Source organism: Oncorhynchus keta, unplaced genomic scaffold (assembly GCF_023373465.1).
Source record: "Oncorhynchus keta strain PuntledgeMale-10-30-2019 unplaced genomic scaffold, Oket_V2 Un_scaffold_8424_pilon_pilon, whole genome shotgun sequence".
Lineage (NCBI taxonomy): Eukaryota > Metazoa > Chordata > Actinopteri > Salmoniformes > Salmonidae > Oncorhynchus > Oncorhynchus keta.
The window spans coordinates 683,572-696,149 of record NW_026291005.1 but is presented as its reverse complement, the minus strand read 5'-3'; the positions used below and the strand labels follow the sequence as shown (position 1 = coordinate 696,149).

At 45.6% G+C, this 12,578-nt stretch overlaps 1 protein-coding gene across 1 annotated transcript in view; it reads right to left on the bottom strand.

Annotated features, from left to right (window-relative positions):
• Positions 1 to 10,150: 10,150 nt before the first annotated feature.
• Positions 10,151 to 12,578, bottom strand: part of snx30 (sorting nexin family member 30) — a 47,012-nt gene continuing 44,584 nt past the window's right edge. Inside the window, exon 6 of the mRNA XM_052517535.1 lies at positions 10,151 to 10,386. Within this exon, the coding sequence (XP_052373495.1) occupies positions 10,151 to 10,386 (236 nt within the window). The remainder of the gene's footprint in view (positions 10,387 to 12,578) is intronic.

Sequence of the window (12,578 nt, the reverse complement as noted above, 5' to 3'; positions counted from 1 at the left end):
TAAGCACCTGCTGTAGAGAGGACAGGGGACCTGCTGTAGAACAGAACTAAGCACCTGCTGTAGAGAGGACAGGGGACAGAACTAAGCACCTGCTGTAGAGAGGGGACAGGGGACAGAACTAAGCACCTGCTGTAGAGAGGACAGGGGACAGAACTAAGCACCTGCTGTAGAGAGGACAGGGAACAGAACTAAGCACCTGCTGTAGAGAGGACAGGGAACAGAACTAAGCACCTGCTGTGCTGTAGAGAGGACAGGGGACAGAACTAAGCACCTGCTGTAGAGAGGACAGGGAACAGAACTAAGCACCTGCTGTAGAGAGGACAGGGACAGAACTAAGTACCTGCTGTAGAGAGGACAGGGGACATAACTAAGCACCTGCTGTAGAGAGGACAGGGGACAGAACTAAGTACCTGCTGTAGAGACAGGGGACAGAACTAAGCACCTGCTGTAGAGAGGACAGGGGACAGAACTAAGCACCTGCTGTAGAGAGGACAGGGGACAGAACTAAGCACCTGCTGTAGAGAGGACAGGGGACAGAACTAAGCACCTGCTGTAGAGAGGACAGGGAACAGAACTAAGTACCTGCTGTAGAGAGGACAGGGGACAGAACTAAGCACCTGCTGTAGAGAGGACAGGGAACAGAACTAAGCACCTGCTGTAGAGAGGACAGGGGACAGAACTAAGCACCTGCTGTAGAGAGGACAGGGGACAGAACTAAGCACCTGCTGTAGAGAGGACAGGGAACAGAACTAACACCTGCTGTAAATAAGCATGGGAGTAGGGTAAACTGCTGTAGGGACACATAACCTGCTGTAGAAGCAGGGGACAGCTGTAGAAGGACAGGCACTAAGCACCTGCTGGGTAAACTGCTGTAGGGGACAGGGACACAGAACTAGCGCCTGCTGAAGCAAGGCTTTATGGACATGTGGCTCTGCTAAGGACCTGCTGTCAGAGGGACAGGGGATAGAACTACCTGCTGTAAGAGGGCTAAAGAATGGTTGGGGAAAAAGCCAGACAGAACTCAGCACACAGAACTAGTATTAGCATTGACTTAGAACAAGCCTAGATCATTAGAATTAGCCTCTGAGAGGACAGGGGACAGAACTAAGCCTGATCATTAGAATTAGCATTGACTTAGAACTAAGCCCTCTGAGAGAGGACAGGGACAGAACTAAGCCTGCTGTATTTAGGACAGGGAACAGAGCCACCTGCTGTAGAGAGATCATTAGCATGCTGTAGATTGAACTAAGCACCTGCTGTAGAGCAAGACAGGGGAACTAAGCACCAGCTGTAGATCATTAGAATTCAGGGGCAGAACTAAGACCTGCTGTAGAGAGCCAGATCAGAACTAAGCACCTTAGCAGAGGACTTAGTACAGAACTAGCACCTGGATCATTACCACTGTACCACTGTCAGAACTACACCTTGTTGCTTGCCTGCTCAGGAATGTCACATTCTTCATTAGCTACTGCGCTATGAGGAAAAGATTCATCCAACCAGACACAGAAAAACGTAAGTACCTGCTTAGTTGTATGACCTGCTATTAAACTAAGCTGTCTAAGTTTAGAGCTTGTCTGTGTTCAGAACTAACTGGTGTAGGGACATTGCTGTAGGCTCCTATGGATCTCAAAATGGCACCCTATCCCCCTATATAGTACACTACTTTTGGGGAACAGAACTAAGCACCATTGTAGTGAGGACAGACAGAACTAACACCTGGCTGTTGGTCTCTCTTCTTTGCCGGAGCGCAGCAGCTTCCAGAACTGGCCCTCATATTCTGCCTGGGGACAGAACTGTCCCTCTTCTTCAGAACTAGCCTGGCAGAGCAGAAAGATACCAGATGGTATATCTACCTGCTCTCACAGAACATACTGTTCATCATTACAATCCACACTTCTTATTCAAATCATAGTATAATATCTGTTTTTAAAAGGTGGAAAGGTGGAGGAAAAATGAATTCTCCAACTCAACTCCTCTTCTGTAGAAACAAGACTGGGTTCGTTACTAGAGAGATGTGACTGAAACAAGACTGGGTTAGAAACCAGACTGGGTTAGTTAGTTACTAGAGAGATGTGACTGAAACAAGACTGGGTTAGAAACCAGACTGGGTTAGTTAGTTACTAGAGAGATGTGACTGAAACAAGACTGGGTTAGAAACCAGACTGGGTTAGTTAGTTACTAGAGAGATGTGACTGAAACAAGACTGGATTAGAAACCAGACTGGGTTAGTTAGTTACTAGAGAGATGTGACTGAAACAAGACTGGGATAGAAACCAGACTGGGTTAGTTAGTTACTAGAGATGTGACTGAAACAAGACTGGGTTAGAAACCAGACTGGGTTAGGATTAGTTACTAGAGATAGACTGAAACAAGACTGGTTAGAAACCAGACTGGGCTAGAAACCAGACTGGGTTAGCAGTTACTAGAGAGATGTGACTGAAACAAGAACTAGCATTAGAAACCAGACTGGGTTAGTTAGTTACTAGAGAGATGTGACTGAAACAAGACTGGGTTAGAAACCAGACTGGGTTAGTTAGTTACTAGAGAGATGTGACTGAAACAAGACTGGATTAGAAACCATTGACTGGGTTAGTTAGTTACTAGAGAGATGTGACTGAAACAAGACTGGGTTAGAAACCAGACTGGGTTAGTTAGTTACTAGAGAGATGTGACTGAAACAAGACTGGGTTAGAAACCAGACTGGGTTAGTTAGTTACTAGAGAGATGTGACTGAAACAAGACTGGGTTAGAAACCAGACTGGGTTAGTTAGTTACTAGAGAGATGTGACTGAAACAAGACTGGGTTAGAAACCAGACTGGGTTAGTTAGTTACTAGAGAGATGTGACTGAAACAAGACTGGGTTAGAAACCAGACTGGGTTAGTTAGTTACTAGAGAGATGTGACTGAAACAAGACTGGATTAGAAACCAGACTGGGTTAGTTAGTTACTAGAGAGATGTGACTGAAACAAGACTGGGTTAGAAAGATACCAGACTGGTTATTAGTTACTAGAGAGATGTGACTGAAACAAGACTGGGTTAGAAACCAGAGGGTTAGTTAGTTACTAGAGAGATGTGACTGAAACAAGACTGGGTTAGAAACCAGACTGGGTTAGGTAGAAAGATGTGACTGAGACAACACTTAGTTAGTAGAGAGATGTGTTAGTAGAAAGATGTGACTGAGACAACACTGGGTTAGTTAAACCAGACTGGGTTAACACTGGTTAGTTACTAGAGAGATGTGACTGAGACAACACTGGAGTTAGAAACTGAGACAGACTGGGTTAGTTAGTTACTAGAGAGATGTGACTGAGACAACACTGGGTTAGTAGAAGATGTGACAGACTGGGTTAGTTAGTTAGAGAGATGTGACTGAAACAAGACTGGGTTAGTTAAACCAGACTGGGACAACACTGTTAGTTACTAGAGAGATGTGACTGAGAAACACTGGATTAGTTAGTAACCAGACTGAGACAACACTTAGTTAGTTAGTAGAGAGATGTGACTGAGACAACACTGGGTTAGAGAATGTGACTGAGACAACACTGGGTTAGTTAGTTACTAGAGATGTGACTGAGACAACACTGGGTTAGTTAGTAGAGAGTGACTGAGACAACACTGGTTAGTTAGTAGAGAGATGTGACTGAGACAACACTGGGTTAGTTAAACCATGACTGAGACAACACTGGGTTAGTTAGTAGAGAGATGTGACTGAGACAACACTGGGTTAGTTAACCAGACTGACTGAGACAACACTGGGTTAGTTAGTAGAGAGATGTGACTGAGACAACACTGGGTTAGTTAGTTAGAGATGTGACAGACAACACTGGGTTAGTTAGTTAGTAGAGAGATGTGACTGAGACAACACTGGGTTAGTTAGAAAGATGTGACTGAGACAACACTGGGTTAGTTAGTAGAGAGATGTGACTGAGACAACACTGGGTTAGTTAGTAGAACCATGACTGAGACAACACTGGGTTAGTTACTAGAGAGATGTGACTGAAACAACACTGGAGTTAGAAACCAGACAACACTGGGTTAGTTAGTTACTAGAGAGATGTGACTGAGACAACACTGGGTTAGTTAGTAGAAGATGTGACTGGGTTAACACTTAGTTAGTTAGAGAGATGTGACTGAACAAGACTGGGTTAAGTACCAGACAACACTGGGTTAGTTAGTTAGAGAGATGTGACTGAGACAACACTGGATTAGAAAGAGAGGTTAGTTAGTTACTACACTGAGAGATGTGACTGAGACAAGACTGGGTTAGTTAAACCAGATGTGACTGAGACAACACTGGGTTAGTTAGTAGAGATGTGACTGAAACAAGACTGGGTTAGTTAGTAGAAACCAGACAACACTGGGTTAGTTAGTTAGTAGAGAGATGTGACTGAGACAACACTGGATTAGAAACCAGACTGAGACAACACTGTTAGTTAGTAGAGAGATGTGACTGAAACAAGACTGGGTTAGTTAGTAACCATGACTGAGACAACACTGTTAGTTAGTAGAGAGATGTGACTGAAACAAGACTGGGTTAGAAGTAGAGAAAGATGTGACTGAGACAACACTGGGTTAGTTAGTAGAGAGATGTGACTGAAACAAGACTGGGTTAGTTAGTAACCAGATGTGACTGAGACAACACTGGGTTAGTTACTAGAGAGATGTGACTGAGACAAGACTGGGTTAGAAAGAGAGTGACTGGGTTAACACTGTTAGTTAGTAGAGAGATGTGACTGAAACAACACTGGGTTAGTTAGTAGAAGAGTGACTGAGACAACACTGGGTTAGTTAGTAGAGAGATGTGACTGAGACAACACTGGGTTAGAGTAGAGAGACTGAGACAGGGTTAGTTAGTAGAGAGATGTGACTGAGACAACACTGGGTTAGTTAGTAGAGAGATGTGACTGAGACAACACTGGGTTAGTTAGTAGAGAGATGTGACTGAAACAACACTGGGTTAGTTAGAAGACCAGACTGGGTTAGTTAGTTAGAGAGAGATGTGACTGAATCAACACTGGGTTAGTTAGAGAACCAGACTGAGACAACACTGGGTTAGTTAGTAGAGAGATGTGACTGAAACAACACTGGGTTAGTAGAGAGATGACTGAGACAACACTGGTTTAGTTACTAGAGAGATGTGACTGAAACAACACTGGGTTAGTTAGTAGAATGTGACTGAGACAACACTGGGTTAGTTAGTAGAGAGATGTGACTGAAACAAGACTGGGTTAGAGTAACCAGACTGAGTTAACACTGTTAGTTAGTAGAGAGATGTGACTGAAACAAGACTGGGTTAGAAACCAGACTGGGACAAGTTAGTTAGTAGAGAGATGTGACTGAGACAAGACTGGATTAGAAACCAGACTGGGTTAGTTAGTTACTAGAGAGATGTGACTGAAACAACACTGGGTTATTAGAAAGATGTGACCAGACTGGGTTAGTTAGTTACTAGAGAGATGACTCAGACAACACAATGACATCACAATACCCCACAATGACATCACACTACCCCACAATGAGATGTGACTGAGACAACACTGGGTTAGTTAGTAGTTAGTTAGATGACATCACAATACTGGACAACACTGGGTTAGTTATGACATCACAATACAACACTGGGTTAATGACATCACAAGACAACACAGTTAGTGACATCACAATACAACACAATGACATCAGATGTGACTGAATCAACACTGGGTTCCCATTAGTAGAAAATGTCAAAAACACTGGGTTCAGATATTTTTGCAAATGTACTATAAATAAACTGAAATATTACATTTACATAAACACTGGTATTAGTACCCTTTGACTCAGTAACTTTGTTGAGAGACCTGTGGCACTGAGACAGCCTGGTCTTCTTAGTAGAGAGATGTGACTGAGACAACACTGTATTTGGGGAGTTTCTGAGACAACACATTCTTCTCTAGAGAGATCCTCTCAAGCACTGGGTTGGATGGGGAGGGTCGCTGTACAGCTATTTTCAGGTCCCTCCAGAGATGTGACTGGACAACCGGGCTCTGGCTGCGTTGTCTTGGCTGTGTGCTCGGGTTAGTTAGTCCTGAGATGTGACTGAGACAACACTGGGTTAGTCTGAGGTCCTGAGTGTCTGGAACAGGTTTTCATCAAGGATGTGACTGAGACAACACTGGTGGTTAGTAGAGAGATGTGACTGAGACAACACTGGTTTAGGTTAAGTTCAAGAGATGTGACAAGGACAACACTGGGTTCTGCCCCTGAACAGGAGTTAACCCACTGTTCCTAGACCAGTTAACCCACTGTTCCTTAGTAGCCGTCATTGAAAATAAGAATTTGTTAGTAACTGTCTTGCCTGGTTAAAGTAAAGGTAAAATAAAATAAATAAGTAAAAAGGATCTGTGTACTTTGCTCCTTCATCCTTCTCTGAGACAACCTGACTTAGTCTCCCAGTCCCTGTGACTGAAAAACATCCCCACAGCATAGAGATGTGACTGAGACAACCATGCTTCACCGTTAGTAGAGATGTGACTGCCAGGTTTAGTCTAGTAGAGATGCTGACATTCAGGCAACACTGAGTTCCATCATGTTTCCATCAGACCAGACAATCTTGTTTTTCAGTCTGAGAGTCCACTTAGTTAGTTTTTGGCCAGATGTGACTGAGACAACACTGGTCATGTGCCTTTAGAGAGATGTGACTGAGACAACACTGGGTTAGTTAGTAACCATAAAGACCTGATTGGTGGAGTGCTGCTGAGAAATTGTTGTTAGCTTCTGGAAGGTGACTCCCATCTCCACAGAGGAACTGACCAAGTGCCTTCTTCCACTGGGTCAGTTCCTTAGTTCCCTGACTTAGGAAGAGTCTTGACTGAGACAACACTGGGTTATTTTAGAGAATGATGAGACAACACTGGGTTCTTAGGGGACCTTCAAAGCTGCAGACAACACTGTTTTGGGACCCTTCCCCAGATGTGACTGAGACAACACTGGGTTAGTTAGTCTACGGAGAATGTGACTGAGACAACACTGGCTTGGTTTTGCTGTGACTGAGACAACACTGGGACTAGTATAGTAGACAGGTGTGTGCCTTTCCAAATCATGTCCAATCAATTTGTTTAGACAGATGGACTTCAACACTGTTGTAGAAACATCTCAAGGATGATCAATGGAAAGATGGATGCAACACTGGGCTAGTTAGTAGAGAGATGTGCACTGAGACAAACTGGGTCTGAATACTTAGTAAAGGTAGATTTTTACTGAGACAACACTGGGTTGTCTCCCCAATTTCTTGACTGGGTGAGTTAGTAGAAAGATGTGACTGAGACAACACTGGGTTAGTTAGTAGAGAGATGTGACTGAGACAACACTGGGTTAGTTAGTAGAGAGATGTGACTGAGACAACACTGGGTTAGTTAGTAGAGAGATGTGACTGAGACAACACTGGGTTAGTTAGTAGAGAGATGTGACTGAGACAACACTGGTTTAGTTAGTAGAGAGATGTGACTGAGACAACACTGGGTTAGTTAGTAGAGAGATGTGACTGAGACAACACTGGGTTAGTTAGTAGAGAGATGTGACTGAGACAACACTGGGTTAGTTAGTAGAGAGATGTGACTGAGACAACACTGGGTTAGTTAGTAGAGAGATGTGACTGAGACAACACTGGTTTAGTTAGTAGAGAGATGTGACTGAGACAACACTGGGTTAGTTAGTAGAGAGATGTGACTGAGACAACACTGGTTTAGTTAGTAGAGATGTGACTGAGACAACACTGGGTTAGTTAGTAGAGAGATGTGACTGAGACAACACTGGGTTAGTTAGTAGAGAGATGTGACTGAGACAACACTGGTTTAGTTAGTAGAGAGATGTGACTGAGACAACACTGGTTTAGTTAGTAGAGAGGTGTGACTGAGACAACACTGGGTTAGTTTGTAGAGAGATGTGACTGAGACAACACTGGTTTAGTTAGTAGAGAGATGTGACTGAGACAACACTGGGTTAGTTAGTAGAGAGATGTGACTGAGACAACACTGGGTTAGTTAGTAGAGAGATGTGACTGAGACAACACTGGTTTAGTTAGTAGAGAGGTGTGACTGAGACAACACTGGGTTAGTTTGTAGAGAGATGTGACTGAGACAACACTGGGTTAGTTAGTAGAGAGATGTGACTGAGACAACACTGGTTTAGTTAGTAGAGAGATGTGACTGAGACAACACTGGTTTAGTTAGTAGAGAGATGTGACTGAGACAACACTGGGTTAGTTAGTAGAGAGATGTGACTGAGACAACACTGGGTTAGTTAGTAGAGAGATGTGACTGAGACAACACTGGGTTAGTTAGTAGAGAGATGTGACTGAGACAACACTGGTTTAGTTAGTAGAGAGATGTGACTGAGACAACACTGGGTTAGGTAGTAGAGAGATGTGACTGAGACAACACTGGTTTAGTTAGTAGAGAGATGTGACTGAGACAACACTGGGTTAGGTAGTAGAGAGATGTGACTGAGACAACACTGGTTTAGTTAGTAGAGAGATGTGACTGAGACAACACTGGTTTAGTTAGTAGAGAGATGTGACTGAGACAACACTGGGTTAGTTAGTAGAGAGATGTGACTGAGACAACACTGGTTTAGTTAGTAGAGAGATGTGACTGAGACAACACTGGTTTAGTTAGTAGAGAGATGTGACTGAGACAACACTGGTTTAGTTAGTAGAGAGATGTGACTGAGACAACACTGGTTTAGTTAGTAGAGAGATGTGACTGAGACAACACTGGGTTAGTTAGTAGAGAGATGTGACTGAGACAACACTGGTTTAGTTAGTAGAGAGATGTGACTGAGACAACACTGGGTTAGTTAGTAGAGAGATGTGACTGAGACAACACTGGTTTAGTTAGTAGAGAGATGTGACTGAGACAACACTGGTTTAGTTAGTAGAGAGATGTGACTGAGACAACACTGGTTTAGTTAGTAGAGAGATGTGACTGAGACAACACTGGGTTAGTTAGTAGAGAGATGTGACTGAGACAACACTGGGTTAGTTAGTAGAGAGATGTGACTGAGACAACACTGGTTTAGTTAGTAGAGAGATGTGACTGAGACAACACTGGGTTAGTTAGTAGAGAGATGTGACTGAGACAACACTGGGTTAGTTAGTAGAGAGATGTGACTGAGACAACACTGGGTTAGTTAGTAGAGAGGTGAGACAACACTGGGTTAGTGAGACAGATGTGACTGAGACAACACTGGTTAGTTAGTAGAGAGATGTGACTGAGACAACACTGGGTTAGTTAGTTAGTTAGTTAGATGTGACTGAGACAACACTGGTTTAGTTAGTTAGAGTTAGTTAGTTAGTTAGTTAGTTAGTAGATGTGACTGAGACAACACTGGGTTAGTTAGTAGTAGAGAGATGTGACTGAGACAACACTGGGTTAGTTAGTAGAGAGATGTGACTGAGACAACACTGGTTTAGTTAGTAGAGAGATGTGACTGAGACAACACTGGTTTAGTTAGTAGACAGACAACACTGGGTTAGTTAGATGTGACTGAGACAACACTGGTTTAGTTAGTAGAGAGATGTGACTGAGACAACACTGGTTTAGTTAGTAGAGAGATGTGACTGAGACAACACTGGTTAGTTAGTAGAGAGATGTGACTGAGACAACACTGGGTTAGTTAGTTAGTTAGTTAGTTAGTTAGTTAGTTAGTACTGAGACAACACTGGTTTAGTTAGTAGAGAGATGTGACTGAGACAACACTGGGTTAGTTAGTAGAGAGATGTGACTGAGACAACACTGGTTTAGTTAGTAGAGAGATGTGACTGAGACAACACTGGTTTAGTTAGTAGAGAGATGTGACTGAGACAACACTGGGTTAGTTAGTTAGTTAGTTAGTTAGTTAGTTAGTTAGTTAGTGTGATGTTAAGGAAATATGACTGGGTTAGTTAGTTAGTTAGTTAGTTAGTTAGTTAGTTAGTTAGTTAGTAGAGTGGTGTGACTGAAACAACACTGGGTTGGGTGGAATGAGTCGTATGTAGAGAAAGTCCCTGGCTGTGGTTAGAACTAAGGAACGTGTTGGAGGTCAGAGGTCAGGGTCAAATGGGAGACATGGGGTTGGAACTAAGGAACGTGTTGGAGGTCAGAGGTCAGGGTCAAATGGGAGACATGGGGTTGGAACTAAGGAACGTGTTGGAGGTCAGAGGTCAGACTTACCTTCATGGACTCGATATAGAGGACGTATTCTCGGAGCACGGGCAGGAAGTCTCCGCTCATATCCTGGGTGAGTTCGTCCAGGGCGATGGAGCAGTTAGCCATGCAGCTGGCCACGCCCTCCAGAGGCCCCTGTAGCTCCGCCTCCGACGCCGCCCAGGTGGTGTAGACTGGACCGTACTCCTTCAGCTCTGCTAGGTACTCTACACACACACGGAGGGGAAAAGTAAGGGACGCAGAGTCAAAACCCAGCTGGTGTAGAATGGACCATAATCTTTCGGCTCCAAAATGTACTTTAGAGAGAGAGAGACAGAGAGGGGAAGAGCAGACCGAGATCACACAGTGAGACAGTCTGACAGTGTCCCAGCACAGAGACAGTCTGACAGAGTCCCAGCACAGAGAGACAGTCTGACAGAGAGTCCCAGCACAGTGAGACAGTCTGAAAGAGAGTCCCAGCACAGTGAGACAGTCCGACAGAGAGTCCCAGCACAGAGACAGTCTGACCCCAGCACACAGAGACAGACAGAGTCCCAGCACAGAGTCTGAGTCCCAGCACAGAGAGACAGTCTGACAGAGAGTCCCAGCACAGTGAGACAGTCTGACAGAGAGTCCCAGCACAGTGAGACAGTCTGACAGAGAGTCCCAGCACAGTGAGACAGTCTGACAGAGAGTCCCAGCACAGTGAGACAGTCTGACAGAGAGTCCCAGCACAGTGAGACAGTCTGACAGAGAGTCCCAGCACAGTGAGACAGTCTGACAGAGAGTCCCAGCACAGTGAGACAGTCTGACAGAGAGTCCCAGCACAGTGAGACAGTCTGACAGAGAGTCCCAGCACAGAGAGACAGTCTGACAGAGAGTCCCAGCACAGAGAGACAGTCTGACAGAGAGTCCCAGCACAGAGAGACAGTCTGACAGAGAGTCCCAGCACAGAGAGACAGTCTGACAGAGAGTCCCAGCACACAGAGACAGTCTGACAGAGAGTCCCAGCACACAGAGACAGTCTGACAGAGTCCCAGCACAGTGAGACAGTCTGACAGAGAGTCCCAGCACAGAGAGACAGTCTGACAGAGAGTCCCAGCACAGAGAGACAGTCTGACAGAGAGTCCCAGCACAGTGAGACAGTCTGACAGAGAGTCCCAGCACAGAGAGACAGTCTGACAGAGTCCCAGCACAGAGAGACAGTCTGACAGAGAGTCCCAGCACAGAGAGACAGTCTGACAGAGAGTCCCAGCACAGAGAGACAGTCTGACAGAGAGTCCCAGCACACAGAGACAGTCTGACAGAGAGTCCCAGCACAGTGAGACAGTCTGACAGAGAGTCCCAGCACAGTGAGACAGTCTGACAGAGAGTCCCAGCACAGTGAGACAGTCTGACAGAGAGTCCCAGCACAGTGAGACAGTCTGACAGAGAGTCCCAGCACAGTGAGACAGTCTGACAGAGAGTCCCAGCACAGAGAGACAGTCTGACAGAGAGTCCCAGCACAGTGAGACAGTCTGACAGAGAGTCCCAGCACAGAGTCCCAGCACAGTGAGACAGTCTGAGAGAGTCCCAGCACAGTGAGACAGTCTGACAGAGAGTCCCAGCACAGTGAGACAGTCTGACAGAGAGTCCCAGCACAGAGAGACAGTCTGACAGAGAGTCCCAGCACAGAGAGACAGTCTGACAGAGAGTCCCAGCACAGTGAGACAGTCTGACAGAGAGTCCCAGCACAGTGAGACAGTCTGACAGAGAGTCCCAGCACAGAGAGACAGTCTGACAGAGAGTCCCAGCACAGAGAGACAGTCTGACAGAGAGTCCCAGCACAGTGAGACAGTCTGACAGAGAGTCCCAGCACAGAGAGACAGTCTGACAGAGTCCCAGCACAGTGAGACAGTCTGACAGAGAGTCCCAGCACAGAGAGACAGTCTGACAGAGAGTCCCAGCACAGAGAGACAGTCTGACAGAGAGTCCCAGCACAGTGAGACAGTCTGACAGAGAGTCCCAGCACAGTGAGACAGTCTGACAGAGAGTCCCAGCACAGTGAGACAGTCTGACAGAGAGTCCCAGCACAGAGACAGTCTGACAGAGAGTCCCAGCACAGTGAGACAGTCTGACAGAGAGTCCCAGCACAGTGAGACAGTCTGACAGAGAGTCCCAGCACAGTGAGACAGTCTGACAGAGAGTCCCAGCACAGTGAGACAGTCTGACAGAGAGTCCCAGCACAGTGAGACAGTCCGACAGAGAGTCCCAGCACAGTGAGACAGTCTGACAGAGAGTCCCAGCACAGTGAGACAGTCTGACAGAGAGTCCCAGCACAGTGAGACAGTCTGACAGAGTCCCAGCACAGAGAGACAGTCCGACAGAGAGTCCCAGCACAGTGAGACAGTCTGACAGAGAGTCCCAGCACAGTGAGACA